Source organism: Cetorhinus maximus, chromosome 5, assembly GCF_964194155.1.
Source record: "Cetorhinus maximus chromosome 5, sCetMax3.hap1.1, whole genome shotgun sequence".
Classification (NCBI taxonomy): Eukaryota; Metazoa; Chordata; class Chondrichthyes; order Lamniformes; family Cetorhinidae; genus Cetorhinus; species Cetorhinus maximus.
The window spans coordinates 74,116,897-74,138,556 of NC_135883.1; the positions used below are offsets into that span (position 1 = coordinate 74,116,897).

General features: G+C 43.1%; 2 protein-coding genes across 7 annotated transcripts in view; one reads left to right on the top strand and one right to left on the bottom strand.

Annotated features, from left to right (window-relative positions):
* enpp5 (ectonucleotide pyrophosphatase/phosphodiesterase 5) overlaps positions 1–21,660 on the bottom strand; it is a 526,082-nt gene that overhangs the window by 445,372 nt on the left and 59,050 nt on the right. The gene's annotated exons all lie outside the window — the stretch shown is intronic.
* The window catches only part of enpp4 (ectonucleotide pyrophosphatase/phosphodiesterase 4), a 30,647-nt gene continuing 24,465 nt past the window's right edge, over positions 15,479–21,660 (top strand). For 2 of the 5 annotated variants that reach the window (XM_078542007.1, XM_078542006.1), the window contains exon 1: positions 17,110–17,306. Coding sequence is in view for 1 of the 5 variants with exons in the window: in XM_078542006.1 (XP_078398132.1) it covers positions 17,293–17,306 (14 nt within the window). In the remaining 4 variants the exon portion in view is untranslated. Of the gene's footprint in view, positions 15,567–17,057; positions 17,307–21,660 lie in introns of those variants that run through there. The other 3 variants (XM_078542008.1, XM_078542010.1, XM_078542009.1) reach the window with 3 other exon arrangements.

A 21,660-nucleotide genomic window follows, 5' to 3' on the forward strand; every position in this document is an offset into this window, starting at 1 on the left:
GCTTAAGCATCCAGAAGTCTCAACCACAAGTGCCTGAGGGAGCCTGTGACATGACGATAGCAGCCTTCCAGTGATTTGAATGAGGCCAATGTGGGGATATTGGGGAGGATTCTTGTAAGAACAGTAGGTTCGGGATACCTTGTTCTAAATAAAGCATCACCTTGGAGAATTGGGGGAGAAATTTAAGGCAGGCATTATGCTTGCTGTCAAATTAATCACCTTCATGACACTTGACACTTTGGTCTACAATGTTTTTTATAACCGTTTCTGAGTCTACATCATCAGAATGTTATTGATGTAGAAGTTCCCTGAATAAGTTCAATGATCATTAATGCAGGTTTAAGGAAGTGGTGAAAGATGTAATAGGTGTTATTATGCCAACTGATGTTACTACTGGACAATTCAGATCCCTGTGTGGAACCTGGCTTGATAGATCCTAACTTTTATTTTTTGTTTAGAAACATGGAGAGTGGCTACTGAACAGAATCACAAAGTCTACTGAAGTATTTTTAACAAAAGAGTAAAACATTTATTAAACAAGAAAGAGATGGACTATATTACACTACTTCTTCACCTACAACCATACCTTTACGGATATATACAGATTCATAAGAATAACACAAGTTACAAAAATCTATTTTACACTCTAATGTTCACAGTAGGTATACAGTCCATGTAAACCAATAGGCAACCTGTGGTCAGACACACCACACTCCAAGATCAAATGACAGATTCCACCCAAAGGAAATGCTATAGATCTTTCATCAAATCGTCCCCTCCCCCCTCCACCCCCAACAGACACTTGTCACACCGTGAGCCAACTGGTCTCACGGAACTCCATCTTTCTCCCGAAGGGTTTCCAATCTCAACGTTCAAAGAGCTCACTTTGGAATCTTATCCCAAACATTGCTTTCACTTGGTCATCTTCCACAAGGATCCACCTCCAGGGTTTCAACCTCTCCTTATGATATTCCTTTCCCCTGGATTGCCATGTGCATCTTACACACTCATTCTCAGATACTCAGCTGCCAATAGAACACCACTGCTTCTCAGGCCCGTGGTAAAGAGTCACCAACCTTTGGCTGTTTCCTCGGACTTCCTGGCTTCTCGCAAGCCTACTTTGCCTTGATTCTGCTCCTCGCAGTTTTCTCTTTTTAATTTGGAGCCTTTTCCTCTGCGCCTTACTTTAACTTCACTGAACAGGATCTTGTTCCATATTTCTGTCCTTGTTCTATGACTTAACTTAAAGGACTTCTTGGGACCTTTCTCCTTTTCCTTTAGGATCTGCTCCCTGCAGTTCTCTCTCCCGGTAGATGACTGACAACTTGGTATCCCCCTTGAGAACCAGAACTCACTCAACTTCAGAGGAATTCATCTAAGATCCTTAGGCTTATTTTCCTCAGCAATCTGCTAGTATGTCCAGCTAGAGAGAGACTTAAACCGCTCCCTTCACCTTACAGCATAATCACCAACTGAATTCAAATTGCTTTCTGTTTCTCTGTCTCTATGGGCCCCCTGCTGCTGGGCAGCTGCACAGTTTTCCCTACTTTGTTTTAACTTCCCTAAATCACTTCAAGGATCATAAAACCTCATTAAAATGCAGGCATGCAAACAAACCCACAGACTTGCTGAGTCCATTCTAAAATGAAACCAAAAATCCAGGCTTCATCTTTCTACCATACAAATAAAAAAATTAATTAAACTTAAAGCTAAAACTTAAAGTTAAAGCTATACATTATTCCTAACACCCACTAATACAAATATAACTTACTTAAAACTAATTCTAGTTCCTAACATAAGGATTGTTAATGCAGAAAGGCTTTGAATAAGTTTTCAGGGCAGGAGAATGAGCAGGTCATTGAAATTGATGTTCAATTAATCTCATCTCCAAGATCTCTGACTGAAAGATGTTAAGGTAATCCTCCTTCTTCTACTGCTTCCCCTGATGGTCTTTATCCAATGAGACCTGCTGAAGTTGCCTTAACTCCTCCCAATGCAGCCCTCCCTGCATGGCAGGTTTTTGCTGGATGCAGCACACCATGTTGATGCAGGAGAATTTTTTGTGGAGCATATTGTAGGGGGCCTCCTGACTTGCTGAGACACCTGAACCTTTGTTTGAGGAGCCCTTTAGTGCTTTCTGTTATCGTCCTAGCGGTCTCATACATGTGTTGTTCAAGCGAGGTGAGTTTGCAGAGCCAGTTATATAGGGGATTTTTTTTCTCCAGCAGCCCTCCTGTCATGTTCCTGGTAAGGTCAAATACTTAGGGGAAATCACAGGGTCCTGACAACTTGCATTATTCTATTTCTATGATTGAAGTAAAGCTGTACATTGATTGAGTCATAACTATTCCATACGGTCAGCTTCAACATATATGCTGACAGTACCTAGCTCTACCTTTCCATGGCTTCTCCCAAGCCATCTACTGTGTCTGCCTTCTGAGACTGCTCATTCAGAATTTGATCTTGATGAGCCATAACTTCCTCCAGCTAAAAATTGGGCATACACAAGCCATTGCTTTTGACTTTTGCCAGAAATTCTGTGCTCTTGCCATTGTCAACTTTCTTGACTAGGCTACTGCCTCTGGCTTTAATACATGCTTTAATACATGTTTGAGAACTTGGTGGCTTCTTACTCAGCCTGAGCTGAACCTCCAACTCCATATCCACTTCCTCACAATCATCAATAGCTTTATAACTGCAATTTCCCAGGAGCAAGATCCACCTTACCTCTGAAGGAAAAGGAGGAGAAAGGGATCAAAGAGATCAAGAGATCACTACCATTGTCACAGGCACCAGCTCAGAAACTGGCAACCTGTGTAACTTAGAGGTAGGTGGAACAGCAGTGCTCACAGTGACTGACACATGATGGTGGATAGCAGTCACATCAGGTGTAAGAAATGCTACAGGTAACATTTTGCCAAGATAGAAGGTCACATACTGACAAGATCCCAGTGATCAACCACACAAACATATGAAATAGGAGCAGAAGTAGGCTATTTGGCCCCTCAAGCCCCTTAAGCCTGCCCATTCAATAAGATCATGGCTGATCTGTTTGTGTTTCGAGTTCTACATTCCCGTCTCCCTCCAATAACCTTTGATTCTCTAGCCTAACAAGAATCCATCTACCTCTACCTTAAAAATATTCAGTGACCCTGCTTCCATTGCCTTCTGAGGCCGAGAGTTCCAAAGTCGCACAACCCTCTGTCCTATAAGGGCGACTCCTAATATTAATATTACTCACTTTCTCCTGTGATTCCATAAGGTCTCTAATGACAAACAATATCACTGCACTCTCTTTTTAGCTGAAATCCTGATAGAATTGCCAGAATAACATATTGACAAAAGTGTTGGTGAAGTCTTGAAGCAGTGTCCCAAAAGTCTCCAAATATGTATCAAAAGCCCTTTCCAAAAACACTGTAGCCAGTCAATCTTGATCAGTAAATGAAACGTGAAAGTCTGGCTTTAAGTAGTGCTCCCAATGTGCAAAATTACTTCTATTTCTCCTGTTCAGCTAGTTGTTATTAGGAGAGGTTGGTAATTGCAGTGTGAGCCAGCAAAATGATGTGCAGTCTCTTTAATGGGTATTAGGAGCCAACTTAAATGATAATCAGAGATTTAATCATTCTTGGTGTGGCTGCCCATAGCATGTAGTTAAATTCCTTGGCTGAGTGGAAGATGAGCTTACTGCCTTGGAGGTTCTTCAATTCCTAAACTGTCAGCACTACAGCATGAAAAATTGCTATTTATGTTTAAAGGTGTCCTTATCCTTCTCTACCTATGGCCAATTCCAGCCTTACAGTGTCCCCCTCTCCCATTTCTTTGACTCAGTCCTCTTCTGCATTTCCCCCATAACCCTTTGCCCCACCATCGGAGGTGTTACTAGAAACTTCTAGGTTTAACTTTTTGGAATTTCCTCCATAAGTCCCCCTGACTCTCTGCTTCTCTCTCGTTAAAACCTACCTACAACAAAACATTTTGTCAACCCTTCCAATTTCTCCTCTCGCCTCGGTATTCATTTGCTTTACATCTCTGCAAAACATCTTGGGATATTTTTATGTGTTAAAGATACATATAAAAATGCAAAGTGCTGTTGAAATTTTAAACTCTGGGCACAAGAAGCTGGAGGTTAAAGGGGACTGCAGGTGAATATCCTTAAGCAACTGTTTCACAAAATCTGCTCCAGGATCCAAACAGCTAAGGAGTTATTATACTTTAATATCTACTAATACAACCACCTCTGCATCTTCTCGCCAATATGATGAGATACCATTGTTGAAAAGACATAAAGTAAAGGTGCCATCAATAATCATTTATCTTTATTTTCAAACTTCCCACATGGGATAGTTTATCTTTGATGGCCGCAGTATAATGGAGTATTTTAGACAAACTCCCATAAAGGGTCAACTGCAATAGTCTGTGATGTCATAGAAGGGAGTGACATATATGATGTGAGAATCTGGCACAGTCTAAAGTGAAAGTAGAGGAAAGCAAGTATGGTCAGAAATTTGTGAGAGTGTTTTCCATAGTGTGTAAATATGCTAAAATAAATGTTAGATGTTTATAGCAGTCTTCTGAAATTATTGAAACTACTCCAACCCAACTACACAATAATACATGGTGGCAAGCAGCAAAAAGATAGCGCTAGAAAAATCCCTACCTCTACTGGATTGTTTCGAGAAAGTTGTAGGCCTAAATCAGGCTGAAGTGTGGCCAAAGTGGCACATGAGATTCGCTCGATTTCACACTACATTGGGTCTTGCAGCGAAGCCAAACTGTGAGCAGGTCAGGACACTTTTGTACACAATAGGCGACTGTGCAGATGACAGTTTAATTACCCTGGGGATTGATGAGGGTAAAGCCACATATGTAATGATGCATTGGAGACATATTTCAATCTCAGTAAGAACAGCATCATGAAATGCACAAAGAACATAAGAACATAAGAAATAGGAACAGGAGTAGACCATTTGGGTCCTCGAGCTTGCTCTGCCATTCAATAAGATCATGGTTGATCTTCTTGTGTATCGATTTCCACATTCCCATCTAACCCCGATAATCTTTGATTCCCTTGCCTAACAAGAATCTATCTACCTCTGCCTTAAAAATGTTCAATGTCCCTGCCTCCGCCACCTTCTGAGGCAGAGAATTCCAAAGTTGCACAACTCTCTGAGAGAAAAATATTTCTCCTCATCTCTGTCCTAAAAGGGCGACTCCTAATTTTAAAACAGTGCCCCCTAGTTCTGGACTCACCCAGAAGGGTAAACATCCTTTCAACGTCCACCATGTCAAGGCCATTCAGGATCTTGTATACTTCAATCAAATCACCTCTCACTCTTCTAAACTCCAGTGGAAACAAGCCCAGTCTGTCCAACCTTTCCTCCAGGTATCAATCTAGTAAATCTCCTTTGAACCACCCCCAATGCATTTACATTCTTTCTTAAATAAGGAGACAAAACTGCACACAGCATTCGAGGTGTGGTCTCACCAATGTCCTGTATAACTGAAGCATAACATCCTTACTTTTATGTTCAATCACTCTTGTAAAATAAGATAGAATTCCATTAGCCTTCTTAATTACTTGCTGTACCTGCATTCTAACTTTTTGTGACTCATGTACTAGAACCCATAGATCCCTCTGCACCTCAGAGCTATATAGCTGTTCTCCATTTAAGTTAAACTCTTTTTTTGTTCTTCCTGCCAAAGTGAACAACTTCACATTTTCCAATATTAAACTCCATTTGCCAGATCTTTGCCCACTCACTCAACCTATCTATATCCATCTGCAACTTCCTCATATCCTCTTCACAACATACTTTCCTACCTATCCTTGTGTCATCTTCAAATTTAGCTACCATGTCTTCACTCCCCTCATCTAAGTCATTGATGTAAAATGTAAAAAGTTGAGGCTCCAGTACAGACCCCTGTGGGCCTCCACTCGTCACATCCTGTCAACCCGAAAAAGACCCATTTATGCATACTCTCTGCTTTCTGCCAGCCAACCAATCTCCTATCCATACTAATATGTAACCTACTACACCATGCGCTTTTCAATAAACATACCCAGAGACATGAGGAAAGCATCGATGCATTTATTAATGATTTTTACCAATTAGCAGAACTTATGCTAATACGGTAATCTGAAAGAGAAGCTAATTCGCAACTGAATAGTTGTTGGAGTAATGGATGATGCATTATCAGATAATTTTCAGTCCTGAGTAGACTTCACGCTGGCAAAGGCGATTCAATTATGTAGGCAAGCCAAGATTAGGTGGCTGAACTGATTGGAGAGAGAGACAGCCTGAATCACAAAGTACCAGATACAGTTGAATTTGTCGGACATAAAAAAGGGAAAATAGAGAGGAGACACATGCAGCATGAAAAGCAATAAATGGCGGCAGCCCGGACTAACTGTTGCTGGTGAACAAAAGAAAGGAATGGGCGCAGGAGTTGTTCCGCCAAAGACGTGCATGCTTTTGATGTAAAAAAAGGGGTACTTTCAGGCAGTATGTCGTAGCAGAAAAACGGGCAGAACACTCAGAAAGGAAGTTTTAAAAGGAAACAGATTCTATGAAGTTGAAGATTCACAAAACATAGAGATACAATGCTTGGAAGAGATTAAAGAAATACGTGGAAATTATTGGAGTGCAGAAATCCAGGTAGAAGGTCACAGGATACACTTTAAATTAGATTAGAACAGCAGTTTCAATTCTTTCAGATGCTGAACCATGGTTAATCAAGAGACTTCTTCAACCATTCTGCAAAAAGTTACACGGCCAGGAGGAACAGAGCTGAAGGTTCTGGGAGAATTAACAGCTACTTTACAGCACAGAGAGAAAGTAATTACTGAAGTACTGTATGTAATTCAAGATCAGAGTTGTTCACTTTTAAGTAGAAAGGCATGTACGGAATTGGATCTAATCCACAGAATAGAAGAAATAAAAAACAGTGAAGATCACTCAGGCGATTTCCTAAAGTTATTTATAGAATTGGGAGAACTAAAAAACAGCATATCATATAACACTAAGCCCAGAAGCGAAACTGATATGCTTATACACTCAGAAAGGTTCCACACCCTTTACTTCCAAAGGTAAAGAAAGAGAACAACTCAATTATAAGACAAGGAGTAATTTCACCCGTAAAAGTGAGTTGGTGCCCCAGGTGGTATTGCTTCCAAACCAAATGGTTCCATAAGAATATGTGTTGATCTAACTCAATTCAATAAAGCTATGAAAAGAGGTATCAATAGATGAGAGTTTAGCAAAAATAGGGAAGAGTTCAGTATTCTCTAAATTAGACTCTAAAGTGGATTCTGGAAAATACCACTAGAAGTGGAGCCCAAGCTTCTCCCAACTTTCATAACACCATTTGGAAGATTCTGTTTTAACCCGTTACTCTTTGGAATAACATCAGCACCAAAGATCTTTCAAAGAACAATGTCAAATCTTTAAGAGGGCTTACACGGATTTGTTTGCCACATGGATACTATGTTGATGCATGGGTCCACTCAAGCGGAGAATGACATGAGAGGGAGTGCAGTGCTGAGAGGACTACAAGAGGCAAAATTGACACTGTAAGTGCGAGTTTTCACAGCCAACAATCCAGTTTCTTGGTCACATCGTGAGTCCATCAGGAATAAAGGTTGATCCACTGAAGACCAGAGTCATAAAAGAATTTCCAGCTCCAAGAAACATCACAGAGTTAAAAAGATTCATGGGGCTGGTGAATCAAGCAGCAAGATTTCACAAAAAAAGCAGCTCAATGAGCTACTACACCAGTTGTTACACTGAGGCCTGAATTTTGTACTTGTCGGGCACGCTTGATTGGCAGGCCCAGAAACGGCCGTGGTTTCTGCTTCTGGCTGCAATTGGACCCCGAATACAATTTCACGCTGACTGACCAATAAAGGTCCAGCCAGTGTAAAATGCACCCGGACATTGGCGATGTGCTGGCAGCAGAGGCGGGAGTGTGACAGGCGCTGGAACGAATGTGGACCGGCAGGGCATTTAAAAACAGCAGAGTCAGCTCCCTGGTTTAATAATCTTCTGCGCTTAGCAAGGGTGAGTACTGAGTTGGCGTGGTATAGTGTAGAGTTGTCGTGAAGGGTGGCCATCCTTCGTGGCGCTCAGGGGTGTAAGAATCAGAGTGACAAAAGGCACATATACCTGTGCTGGTCAAGGCTGGGAGATATGGCTGCTAGCCTTGGGGACATAGAAGGGAGGGATGTGCAAATTTGATGGGCTCCTCAACCCTGTCCTCCAGGGATGGGAGAGGGGTGGTGGTGCAGGGGGTGGTGTGGTTGGTGGATGCGAGGCTAGTATGGTGTTGAAAGCAGAGGGTTAACTAATGAATGCACTTTGTTCTGAACAGGAGAAGAGAAGCCATGATACTGTGGAGCACAGACAAACAGGTGGTGGGGTGGCCAAACTGCTCATACTGACCAAATTTGACATGGACGCCCTCAAGCTAGAGTGCCAGGAAGGAGCAAGGTCCTCAGGTCGCGGAGAGGCAGGGGTGTCGGAGGAAGATAAGAATCCAGTGGGCAGATGCGAGACTGGAGGAGAATGCAAACAATGTAGGATTGTCTCATCTCAAATGAGGACTTCTAATTAAGAGTCCCCAGTGATCCAGCAATCACGATGCCACCATGGTACAGTTGTCCAGAGTCTCACTCACCCACTTAGCATGCACATTGACTATGTGATGATTGATAATACTGACATCTTGGCTTCCACCCTCAGATGAGCCATCCTCCAGAGACTGACAGGACCCCAAGGATCCTCCTTTTGACACCTGAGGATCCACTGGCATCAGACCGTCTCTCGCAACCTGGCACCAACACAGATACAAGCACGTCGGTGGGCGTTACTTCGTCGGATCAGATAGTGGTGCACCGTGGAGAGGGCATGGCACTTTTGTCTGAGGAGCTGGTGGAGGCAGAGAGTGCCCAAGGTGCCAGCTGTCGGAGGATTGCTGGAGACTAAGATGGTTCTGACTCTGAGGCAGATGATTGAGCCTCTGGAGTCATCCATCAGGTGGCAGATGCTGGATTGGACATCCAGGAAGATCTGGCGAAGATCCCCGAGGGTCTGCGTGCCATGCTGTCTGTCATGGAGGAGTCCATGAGGAGCTTGAGCATTGTGTTGACACTGAGCACTGAGCGCATAGCTTCTTCAATTGAGACAGTGCCTATTCTCATGGAGATGCAGCTCCAGGAACAGAATCTGGGCTTCATGGGGTTGCGCTCGGACCTGCAAGCCCACACACTGGCTGTGACCTCAGGAAGTCACTGTCGGTGTGAGAGATGGATGAGGCACTTAGTCTCTCTGCTAGGTGCCCATCCATCAATGGTGCGCAGGGGGTCCAGATGTACCTCACACTGGCAGACAAGTTGCCTGTCGTCCCTGTGGGCTCCTCTCATAGCGCTCCGGATGAGGGCAGCAGCTCCTCCGAAACTCTGCCAGTGGCTGTGGCATCTGATGAGGCCACGATGACTGGGGAGTGCTCAGCCATGTCGCTGGTCGCACCTTCCCATGCAGAGCCTGCTCAAGCCCTGCCAGCCAGAGGATGGCCACCAAGGTCATCAGGGCCAATATGACAGCAGAGTCACTAATCTGCCTCTAATGCCACTTCCAGTGAGGTGGGGGGCACCAAGATGTAGCACTCGCAAACGTAAGCTTAAAGCACTGTGAGCACAAGATGGAGTTTTCACGGGTGACAATCTTTCATTTCATCAGTGTTAGGTTTTGTTTTTGTGTGACAGTAGCAAGAAAATTATGCTATGTTCAATTTTTGCAACTCTGGAAAAGATATAAATCCCGATTTTGTTTTTTTAAATTAATTCACGGGATGTGGGTTTCTCTGGCTGGGCCAGCATTTATTGCCCAACCCTAGTTGCCCTTGAGAAGGTGGTGGTGAGCTGCCTTCTTGAACCGCTGCAGCCCATGTGGTGTAGGTACACCCACAGAGCTGTTAGTTATAGAGTTCCAGGATTCTGATCCAGAGACAGTAAAGGAACGGTGATATATTTCCAAGTCAGGATGGTGAGTGACTTGGAGGGGAACTTCCAGCCCGTAGTGTTCCCATCTATCTGCTGCCCCTGTCCTTCTGGATGGTAATGGTCGTGGGTTTGAAAGGTGCTGTTGAAGAAGCCTTGGTGAATTCCTGCAGTGCACCTTGTAAATGGTACACACTGCTGCTACTGTGAGTCGATGGTGGAGGGAGTGAACGTTTGTGGATGTGGTGCCAATCAAACAGGCTGCTTTGTCCTGGATGGTGTCAAGCTTCTTCAGTGTTGTGGGATCAGTGTACTCATCCAGGCAAGTGGGGAGTACCCCATCACAATCCTGACTTGTGCCTTGTAGATGGTGGACAGGCTGTGGGGAGCCAGTGGATGAGTTACTCGTCGCAGGATTCCTAGCCTCTGACCTGCTCTTGTAGCCAAAGTATTTATATGGCTAGTCCAGTTCAGTTTCTGGTCAATGGTAACCCCCAGGATCTTGATAGCGGAGGATTCAGCAATGGTCAGCCCAAGCCTGGATATTGTCCAGGTCTTGCTGCATTTGGACATGGACTGCTTCAGTATCTGAGGAGTCGCGAATGGTGCTGAACATTGTGCATTCATCAGCGAACATTCCCCATTTCTGACCTTGTGATGGAAGGAAGGTCATCGATAAAGCAGCTGAAGAAGGTTTGGCCTAGGACACTATCCTGAGGAACTCCTGCAGTGATGTCCTAGAGCTGAGATGATTGACCTCCAAAAACCACAACCATCTTCCTTTTTGCTAGGTACGACTCCGACCAGTGGAAAATCTTCCCCCTGATTCCCATTGACTCCAGTTTTGCTAGGGCTCCTTGATGCCACACTCGGTCAAATGCGGCCTTAATGTTAAGGTCAGTCTCTCTCACCTCATCTCGGGAGTTCAGCTCTTTTGTCCATGTTTGAACCAAGGCTGTAATGAGGTCAGGAGCTCAGTGGCCCTGGCGGAACCAGAAACTGAGCATCAGTGAGCAGGTTATTGCTAAGCAAGTGCCACTTGGTAGCACTGTTGATGACCCCTTCTATTACTTTATTGATGATCAAGAGTAGACCGATGGGGCAGTAATTGACTGGGTTGCATTCTTTTCCTGCTTTTTTTGTACAAGACATGCGTGGGCGATCTTCCACATTGCCGGGTAGATGCCAGTGTTGTAGCTGTACTGGAACAGCTTGGCTAAGGACGTGGCATGTTCTGGAGCACAAGGTACTATTGCTGGAATATTGTCAAGACCCATAGCCTTAGCATTATCCAGTGCCTTCTGCCATTGGTACCATATGGAATGAATCCACTTGGCACTTCTGGCTGAAGATTGTAGCAAATCCTGGGCTCCCCAATCATTGAGGATGGGGATATTTGTGGAGCCTCCTTCTCATGTGAGTTGTTTAATTGTTCACCACTGGATGATGCAGCACTGCAGAGCTTAGATCTGATCTGTTAGTTGTGTCTATCACTTGCTGCCAGACAAGTGGCACACAAGTGTTCTAGTTTCACCAGGTCAACACCTAATTTTTAAGTATGCCTGGTGCCTTCATTGAACCAGGGCGTCACTGGCTAGGCCTTTTGTTCTAAAGGCTAATTGCCTTTGTTCAGAGGACATTGAAGAATCGATTGGTCATCATTAGACTTTTAATTCCAGATTTTCATTGAATTCAAATTCTGCCATGGGATTCAAACCCAGGTCCCCAGAGCCTTATCCTGGGTCTATGGATTATCAGTCCAGTGACAATACCACTACGCCACCACCTCCGCAGGGTTGATCCCCTGCTTTGATGGTAATGGTAGAGTGGGGAATATGCCAGGCCATGAGGTTACAGATTGTGTTCAAGTGCACTTCTGCTGCTGCTGATGGCCCACAGCACCTCATGGATGCCCAGTCGAGTTGCTAGATCTGTTCGAAATCTATCCCATTTAGCATGGTGGTAATGCCACACAACACGATGAAGGGTATCCTCAATGTAAAGGTGAAACTTCGTCTCCACAATGACAGTGCGGTCGCCACTCCTACAAATACTGTCATGGACAGATGCATCTATAGCAGACAGGTTGGTGAGGATGAGGCCAAGTATGTTTTTCCCTCTTGTTGGTTCTCTCACCACCTACCACAGACACAGTCTAGTAGCTATGTCCTTTAAGACTCGCCCAGCTTAGTCAGTAGTGTTGCTACTGAGCCACTCTTGGAGATGGACATTGAAATACCCCACCAAGAGTACATTCTGTGCCCTTGCCACCCTCAGTGCTTCCTCCAAGTGGTGCTCAACATGGAGAAACACTGAATCATCAGCTGAGGGAGGACAGCACTGGACCTCAGACACATTGGGGTAATTGCATCGCTGCCTGTACATTCTGGCTGCAGGATAGTGGCATCTTCTGTGGTCCCTTCTGCCTTGCTCTCCCTGCTGGCCCTGCATCCCCTGTGCCTCTCCTCCCACAGGTCTCTCCCTGGGACGCTGGCTGTGGACACCTGGCCTCCTCTTTCTTCTGTCCTTCTCTTCCTCTTCAGAGGAGTTCCCACTAGCGGAGTACACAACCCCCATCTGCTGAAATGCAGATGGCACTGTCTCGTGCATCAAAGAGTGCACTCAACAGAAATGCTCCAAGAGAGTTGACAAAACAAAAGAGTCCTCAAAACAAAACTAACAAAGCAAATACTTCAGCAGAACCCACAGGAAAAGGTATGAAATCTCAGCACTAAAGCAGCAGCAAACTCTCACCTGAACTCCTAACAACTCACATAGCTAATGCTCCGGTCCCCTTTTATCTCGCCCTTGGATGAGAAATGAGGAAAAAACGGATTTGCTGCTTGGATGTGTTGCCCGTATGATGAGCACTAAATCGCACGAGCAATGTAAAATTCAGATTAATTGGGTTATTAATGGGCTTAATTGCCCGTTTAATTGTCAGCGGGCACACTTAGGACTCCCGCGTGCACCTGCTGACTGTAATCTTACACGCAAGTGCAAAGATGTCGGGACGTATGTCCGTCATCTTCTCACACTATTTCATGTGATTTCGGGTCAGGCATGTGCCCACTCATTAAACGTAAAATTTTGACCCAAGACAATGAATGGTGTTGGGAAGAAGCATATCAGAAATCATTCGACAAAATCAAGGAGCGGTTGATGACATCAGAGATATTAACACCTATATATAATAATGGCAGCAGACGCACCCTCTACAGGATTGGGCACAGAGCTTTTTCAGGTACAAAGAGATGGAAAATGCAAACCAGTGTATTATATATCACATTCATTAACTGATACAGAGAAGAGAGACACGTGTGTTTTATTCTTTCATGGGATGTGGGCATCGCTAGACCAGCATTTATTGCCCATCCCTAGTTGCCCTTGAGAAGGTGATGGTGAGCTGCCATCTTGAACTGATGCAGTCCATGTGGTGTAGGTACACCCACAGTGCTGTTAGGGAGGGAGTTCCAGGATTTTGACCCAGCGTCAGTGAAGGCACAACGATATATTTCCAAGTGAGGATGGTGAGTCGCTTGGATGGGAGCTTCCAGGTGGTGGTGTTCCCATGTTTCTGTTGCCCTTGTCCTTCTAGATGGTAACAGTCATGGGTTCTCTTGTCCATGTTTGAATAAGAAATTTTCTGACTATATCTTAGGTCTGCAAACTACGATAGAAACAGACCATAAACGTTTGGTCACACTATTGAATTCAAAAGAGCTTACAGCGATGCTATCAAGAGTTCAAAGGCTTAAGTTAAGATTGAGGTTTTACACTTATACAGTATATGCGCAAGGGCAAGAATAGAGCACAGCACAGGTGCATTATCAAGCATTGAAACAGAGAATCCAGAAAAATGTAACACTGAATTTTGTGCAAGAAGTCAAGGAGTTTGCTGTAATGACAGTCCATACATTACCGGCAATGACACAAAGAATGAGTGAAATCAAAGAGGTTCAAAAATCAGACAAGTAATGTAAGCAGATCAGACAATTTTGCATTAGAGGGTGACCAACATGTGTACCACGTAGAGCTAACTTGAGACCATATTTTGAGCAGTGAGTACATCTGACATTGATCGATAATTTACTGGTATACAGTGATAGAATAGTAATCCCAAGGGCATTGAGACTTGAAATCTTATGACGTCTACCTTAAGGTCATTTAAGTATTACCAAGTGCAGAGCCAGAACACGGTATATGGTTTGGTGGCTGGGTCTTTCGAAGTCGCTAGAATTAATGATATCCAGATGTATCACAAGTACAATTCACAGACAGGAATCAAAAGAACCACTAATGTTGTCATCTTTTCCTACAAGGCCATGGGGATGCCAAGGAATGGACTTATTTGAGCATAGAGAGAGAAAATGTTCATAATGATAGTAGTTACTACTTGAGGTGGATTGAAGTGAAACAGTTACATGGTCACACATTAGAAGCAGTGGTAATGCATTTGTAAGAAATTTTCATGGTGTGATATCAGAGAACAGCCCACAATTCGTGAACATAGAGTTTCAAGAATTTACTAAATTATTTGGATTTATTCACAGAAGTTCACTGAGATTTCCTGGTGGTAATGGAAAAGCTGGGAGAGGTGTCAGAACTATAAAGGCATTAATGAAAAAGAGTAAGGATTTTCAACTAGCACTCTTAAGTTATAGATCCTCACCCTTGCAGAATGGATTGGCTCCATGTGAGTTACTCATGGGGAGAAGGTTGCAGACACAGATTCCTACCGTTCCACATTCATTGCCACAGGTCAAAGACATAGACTTGGGGAAAGAGGAAAGTGAACAGATGAAACACTATGATCATCATCACAAAGCAAGATCATCAGATCTTCGACAGGGAGAACAGGTTTGGATCAGAGATCAGTAAAGATTTGGAGAAATCACCACACCCACGATCTTACATTGTCCAGATGGAGCAAGGCACTGTGAGAAGAAACTAAAAAGCTGACTGCAATTGGGCAACAGAGTGGAAATCAGAGGCCAGAAAAGTCGCAATCACCAGAAATGAAAGAAAACACTGAAGTAGGTGAACCCAAACCATCTACTAATTTGAGTTCAGTTCAACAGCGTCCAGAGGACCAACAGCAGAGCGAGAATGCCTTATCCCCACAAACGAGAGCAGAACCAGATATGATAGACCAGTGAAGGTATTACAATGCTTATTCGTGTAAGAGGATATGAGAATCTAAAAAAAAACAGAGATGAGAGAATAAGAAAAGAACATGGAGAGACAAAGAAACACTTACGAGAGAGCAAAAAGAGGCTACATTTCCTTTGAGACTTTAAAACATGGAAATATTCTGAATGACTAGGAGACTGAAACATTGGGTTTCCAAGAACGTCAAGAAAAGGTTGAAGTCTGAACAGAGACTTGAGGTGAGATGTAGTCTAGTGGAGTATGTTAGCCTCCTAAGTCCTGTAGAGAGTTAACTGTAATAGTCTGTGATGTCATAGGGAGTGATATATACATGTGATATGAGGCTCCGGAACAGTTTAAAGTGAAAGTAAAGAGGAAAACAAGTATGGTCAGAAGCTTGTAAGAGTATTTGCCATAATCTGTAAATATGTTGAAATAAATATTAGATGTTTATAGCTAGCAGTCTTCTGAAATCATTAAAACTACTGCAACCCAACATCACATTACTTCCTGATTTGGAAAGTTGGTTTGTAACTCTGGGGTTAGGAGCTGGGACAGGTGATCTAGGGATTGTATTCGATAAATAAAGTGATATGTATGCTACCTTGCTGCTGGGGTCAGCTCTGACTTAATTTGGTTGGCCCTCGGTTGTCGAGAACCGCCTCAGGAGATGCTCTCCCTGTTCGCCTGCTGTGCCACCAGAATGTAAAGGGTTCAAGTAGAACGCCCTACATATTAGAAAAGCGCATCAAGTAGAAACACCTGGAAAAACTCAGCAGGTCTGACAGCATCTGCAGAGAGGAACACAGCTAACGTTTCGAGTCCGTATGACTCTTCAACAGAACTAAGGAAAAATAGAAAAGAGGTGAAATATAAGCTGGTTTAAGGGGGTGGGACAAGTAGAGCTGGATAGAGGGCCAGTGATAGGTGGAGATAGCCAAAAGATGTCATAGACAAAAGTACAAAGAGGTGTTGAAGGTGGTGGTATTATCTAAGGAATGTGCTAATAGGTGACATTAAGGGTAGAAAGCAGGACGAGCAAGGTACGGATAGCCCTAGTGAGGGTGGGGTGGGGGGAAGGGATCGAAATAGGCTAAAAGGTAGAGATAAAACAATGGATGGAAATACATTTAAAAATAATGGAAATAGGTGGGAAAAGAAAAATCTATATAAATTATTGGAAAAGGGGGGATCAGAAAGGGGGTGGGGATGGAGGCGAGAGTTCATGATCTAAAATTGTTGAACTCAATATTCAGTCCGGAAGGCTGTAAAGTGCCTAGTCGTTAGATGAGGTGCTGTTCCTCTAGTTTGCGTTGAGCTTCACTGGAACATTGCAGCAGGCCAAGGACAGACATGAGAGCAGGGCAGAGTGTTGAAATGGCAAGAGGTCTGGGTTATGCTTGCGGACAGACCGAAGGTGTTCCGCAAAGCGGTCAAAGCAAACTGGAGGAACAGCACCTCATCTTCCAACTAGGCACTTTACAGCCTTCCAGACTGAATATTGAGTTCAACAATTTTAGATCATGAACTCTCTCCTCCATACCCACCCCCTTTCCGATCCCCCCTTTTCCAATAATTTATATAGATTTTTCTTACCCACCTGTCAGGCCTGCTGAGTTTTTCCAGGTATTTTTATTTTTGTTTTGGATTTCCAGCATCCGCAGTTTTTTGCTTTTATCAAGTAGAAACAATTCTGTGACACTCTCAATCCACCTAAAATGTTGGTCCCTGGTTTTTTACTTCCGGAATAAATAGAACAAGCAAGGTTGTTCTTTAAGGTTGATTGCATGTATCGATTTCCTTTTGTTGTTGACCTTTTATGTGTTAAAAAAAACCCCAATTCTGATTGTCAAACAAAACGAAATGTGAGTGGATTAAAGGAGTGATGATAGAAGCAGCAGCTGCTGTCCCTCAGCACAGTGACAACAGCGAGGACGCAGCCCCTTGTGTGCCTTGTGCCAATCAAACCCTCCTAACATTCAAGACGCGGAAGTCAGAGCAAGGCTGCAGTTCCCTGATCGAATCTTTGTTGTGATGTTCACCATTTGCTTTTCTCCTCTGTTAAAATTTTTTTTTGTTCGTGTGGGAGTTTTTGGCCTAATGTAGTAACACCAGAGGTAATCACCGCCCTGGACAGGATTGGTTTGATGAAAGTTGTAAGGTACAGTAGTGGAGCGTTGACCGACGTATGGTAACAGTGAGACATAGAGACTGCGGAGCAAACGGTGTATAGTTCACCCCGCGACGACCTCGCACTGTTTACGAGTAATTCTCCACCCCGCCAGCTTTGCTGGGGTTCAGCGTGAGATTGTATCTTGTAGGCCTTAATATTTTAATTAATTCCACAAGCAGTGGAGCCAAACCAGTTCAATGTGGGGCGCTTCATTCTGACTCATTTTTGCTGTAAATCTTAAAGGGCCGACTTATTTGGAAATCGCCTGAACAAAGCTGTTTATAACTTGTTTCGTTTTTCAGATGTATAGAAAATGCTGGAAATAAACGAACATTTGTAGTTTGTTTCCGGTTAAACAATGTTTAATGATTAGTAATTTCTTTACAGTTTGTTTTTGCATTATCATTGGGATATCATGATGGACATCAACTCGTTGTCTGTCAACCATATGACTTGACAATAATATCAGTGTACTTGATAAAGCTGCCCTCTGGGAGTTGCAATGCCTGGCTTCTCTTCCTGTTCCTATAATATTGCCTCTGCTTCCACCGCAGCCCTTCACACCCAAGTGCAGTCCCTTATTATCCAGAAACAAAATGTCAGGTTCCAAATGTACATTGGGGATAGCCAGCTCTCCCTCCACCACCACCTCTGGACTCCACGATCTCTGATTTGTCACACTGCTCGTTAGACGTCCAGTGTTCGATGAGCAGCTATTTCTTCCAATTAAATATTTGGAAGTCCGAATCCATTGCCTTCAGTCCTCGCAACAAGTTCTGTTCCCTCGCTCCTGACTCCATCCCTCTCCTGGTGCCCTATTTGACTCCGAGTTTCTGATTCCCATTTCATCTTCACCAAGATCACCTACTTCCACTACTGCCTCGGCTTTTCTGCTGAAAAACATATCCATGACTTTAGAACAAAAACAAAAATACCTGGAAAAACTCAGCAGGTCTGGCAGCATCTGCGGAGAGGGATACAGTTAATGTTTCGAGTCCAAATGACTCTTTGACAGAACTAAGGAAAAATAGAAAAGAGGTGAAATATAAGCTGGTTTAAGGGGGTGGGGCAAGTAGAGCTGGATAGAGGGCCAGTGATAGGTGGAGATAGCCAAAAGATGTCATAGACAGAAGTTCAAAGAGGTGTTGAAGTTGGTGATATTATCTAAGGAATGTGCTAATAGGTGACATTAAGGGTAGAAAGCAGGACGAGCAAGGTACAGATAGCCCTAGTGAGGGTGGGGTGGGGGGAAGGGATCGAAATAGGCTAAAAGGTAGAGATAAAACAATGGATGGAAATACATTTAAAAATAATGGAAATAGTTGGGAAAAGAAAATATATAAATTATTGGAAAAAGGAGGATCAGAAAGGGGGTGGGGATGGAGGAGAGAGTTCATGATCTAAAGTTGTTGAACTCAATATTCAGTCCAGAAGGCTGTAAAGTACCTGGTCGGAAGATGAGGTGCTGTTCCTCCAGTTTGCGTTGGGTTTCACTGACTTTGTTACCTTTGAACTCTTCAAGCTGACCTTCTACCTTGCACCATCTGTAAACTTGAGCTTATCCAAAGCTCAGATGCCCATATCCTAGTTCTCTCAAAATGCAGAGGGAAAAACTTCACAGAGCTTTGGGGATAAAACAGAGGAATGGGATTAGTTGTATTACTTTATCAGAGAGCCAGCTCAAACACATACTTTGTGTGCTGTACGATTCTGTAACTAATAATACCATGTGGTTAGCATTGGCCAACCAGATTTAGAAAGCTGAAAATTAACAATGAACGTGAGCAATTCTAACCAATTTCATCCTCACTTCCACAGCCAGTCCCAGAAATTAAAAAAAAGCCTTCCAATTAGATATGCACAAATTCACCAGTTCTCTGGGTGGATTTGTGTGATCATTGGATTGGCATTTTTTTTCTTTTACGGGATGTGCGCATCACCAGCATTTATTGCCCATCCACAATTGCCCTTGAGAAGGTAGTGGTGAGCCACTTTCTTGAACTGCTGCAGTCAATGTAGGTGTACCTACACCACAGTGCTGTTAGGAAGGGAATTCCTGGATTTTGACCCAGCAACAGTGAAGGAACAGCGATTATAGTTCCATGTCAGGATGATGAGTGGCTTGGTGGGGGAGCTTGCAGATGGTGGTGTTCCCATGCATCTGCTGCCCTTGTCCTTCTTGGCAATAGAGGTCGTGGGTTTGGAAGGTGTTGTTGCAGAAGCCTTGGTGATTTGCTGCAGTGCATCTTATGGATGGTACAATACTACTCATCTTACCTCACGCCTATTCCTTCTAGACCTCAGAACCACCTTTGGATCCAACCTGCTTCCTGCGCCAAGCATGCCTTCTACCTACATACCTCCTGGCTAGTTCTTGGTTGAGGTCTGCCTCTGTGATCTAACCTGCTTCATAGAATCATAGAATGATACAGCACAAAAGGAGGCTATTTGGCTTATCAAACCTATGCTGACTGTTTGCCCATAGCCCTGTGATTTTTTTTTTCTGTTCAAGTTTTTACCCAGTTCTCTTTTAAATGTTACTGTTGAGTCTGCTTCCACTACCCCTTCAGCAGTTCTGTGCAGGTCACAACAACTCACTGTGTTTTAAAAAAAATTATCCTCATATTATCTCTGGTTCTTTTGCTAATCTGCATCCTATGGTTGTCAATCTTACTGCCACTGGAAACAGTTTCTCCTATTTACCCCATGATTTTGAACACTATCAAATCTTCTATGCCCTAATTCTTACTTCTTTCCTGTCTTCTGCCATAAACATTGCAGGAGATGCACTCATCCTTCAAAACTATCATTAACTATATTAAACTGAGATTTTATTCACATTCTGTACTTGGAGCTGCTACTAAATTCATAATTTGCTGGAGAGGAAAATCAATGTCAGATGATCTCTATAAATTTAATGGACCAGCAGTCAATTTGGTTTTGAGATAGCCAAACACAAGTTTTTTAAAGAGAATTTTCCAACAAATCCACCGCATGATGTGAAATGCCATTTAAATAATCAAACCATACTAATCACATTATACTAATTCTAGACAATAAAGAATATGCTTGATTTGTGTCCACAAAGAAGAAAAGATTTCAGAAACATGTGGTAAACAGCCTGAACGCTTACTATAGTAAATGTGCAGTGCGATAGCTCCCTTCTGATTTCTGTGATTATATTGAAAAATTAATTTTAATCTTATTTAAACTTGAGTTTTCAATTTTGATGCTGTGTAATGTGAGTGGTAAATGAGCATTTTCTGAACAAGCATTGCTTAATAAATATACATTTTCAGCAATGTCAACCAAGCCTACAATTTTAATAGCTATAATACCTCTTATGTGGTTGCTGTGTAATGTAAAGAGTGTGAACAGGATATTTAAGTTAAGTTGATAGGGAAATATGAATAAGAGCAGGCTGTTCAAGTTGTCATCTTGTTTGGAAATTTAGTACCAGACCTGCTTGGTTCATTTGTGCAGTGACAGAAAACCCAATTTATAATGAATTGCATTTCCATAATATCTGAGGATCCTCAAGTAAAAGGAATAGCTGAGTGCTTAGTAATGAATGCTCCTTGGCTTTTTTTTCAATTGCCTGATTGCAAATGGGGGAAAATTCCAAAGAGGTGATTCTGTGATGCGGCACTTGAAATGGGGAGAGGAACTCTCAGCTTGGGAAATTTCTGGCAATTTTTTTAGACCCTGCTTCATGTTGGTAGTGGTGTCTTTGCAGGATCACTCCCTGAATTGTCAAACAAAGAAATCAAGAACGTATATTTATGAATGTATTCATAAATTCAGGACATCCCAAAGTGCTCAAGGTAATGAAGTTGTTTAAGAAATGTAGCCAGTGTCATAATGTATGAAAACCACAACCGCCAGTTGTGCATAGAAAAGTCCCTCAATGTCCCTCAAACAGTAATGCGATTAAAATAACCAATTAATCTATTTTTACATAATGTTAGTTGAGGGCTAAATGTTGACCAGAAAAACTCCCCTGCTCCACTTATGTCTACATGAAAGAGGAGACAGTAAATGAAACATCACTTCTGGCAATACTGTACAGCACTCCCTCAGTACTGTATTGAAGTGTTAGCCTAGATTGTGAACAGTTGCATTTACCTCAATGTCTCCTTGCATTGTAAATATGTCCTTTTGGTCTTCAACGCATCCACTCACCAGTTAACTTTTTAATTTGTGGAATGTGGGCAGTATTTATGGCCAATCCCCAGTTGCTCTGAGAGCGTTAAGGGTCAACAAAAAGTGTGGAATTGGAATCTGATTATAGGCCAGCCCAGGTAGGGTAGATCCCTTCCCAGAAGGACATTAGTGAGTCAGT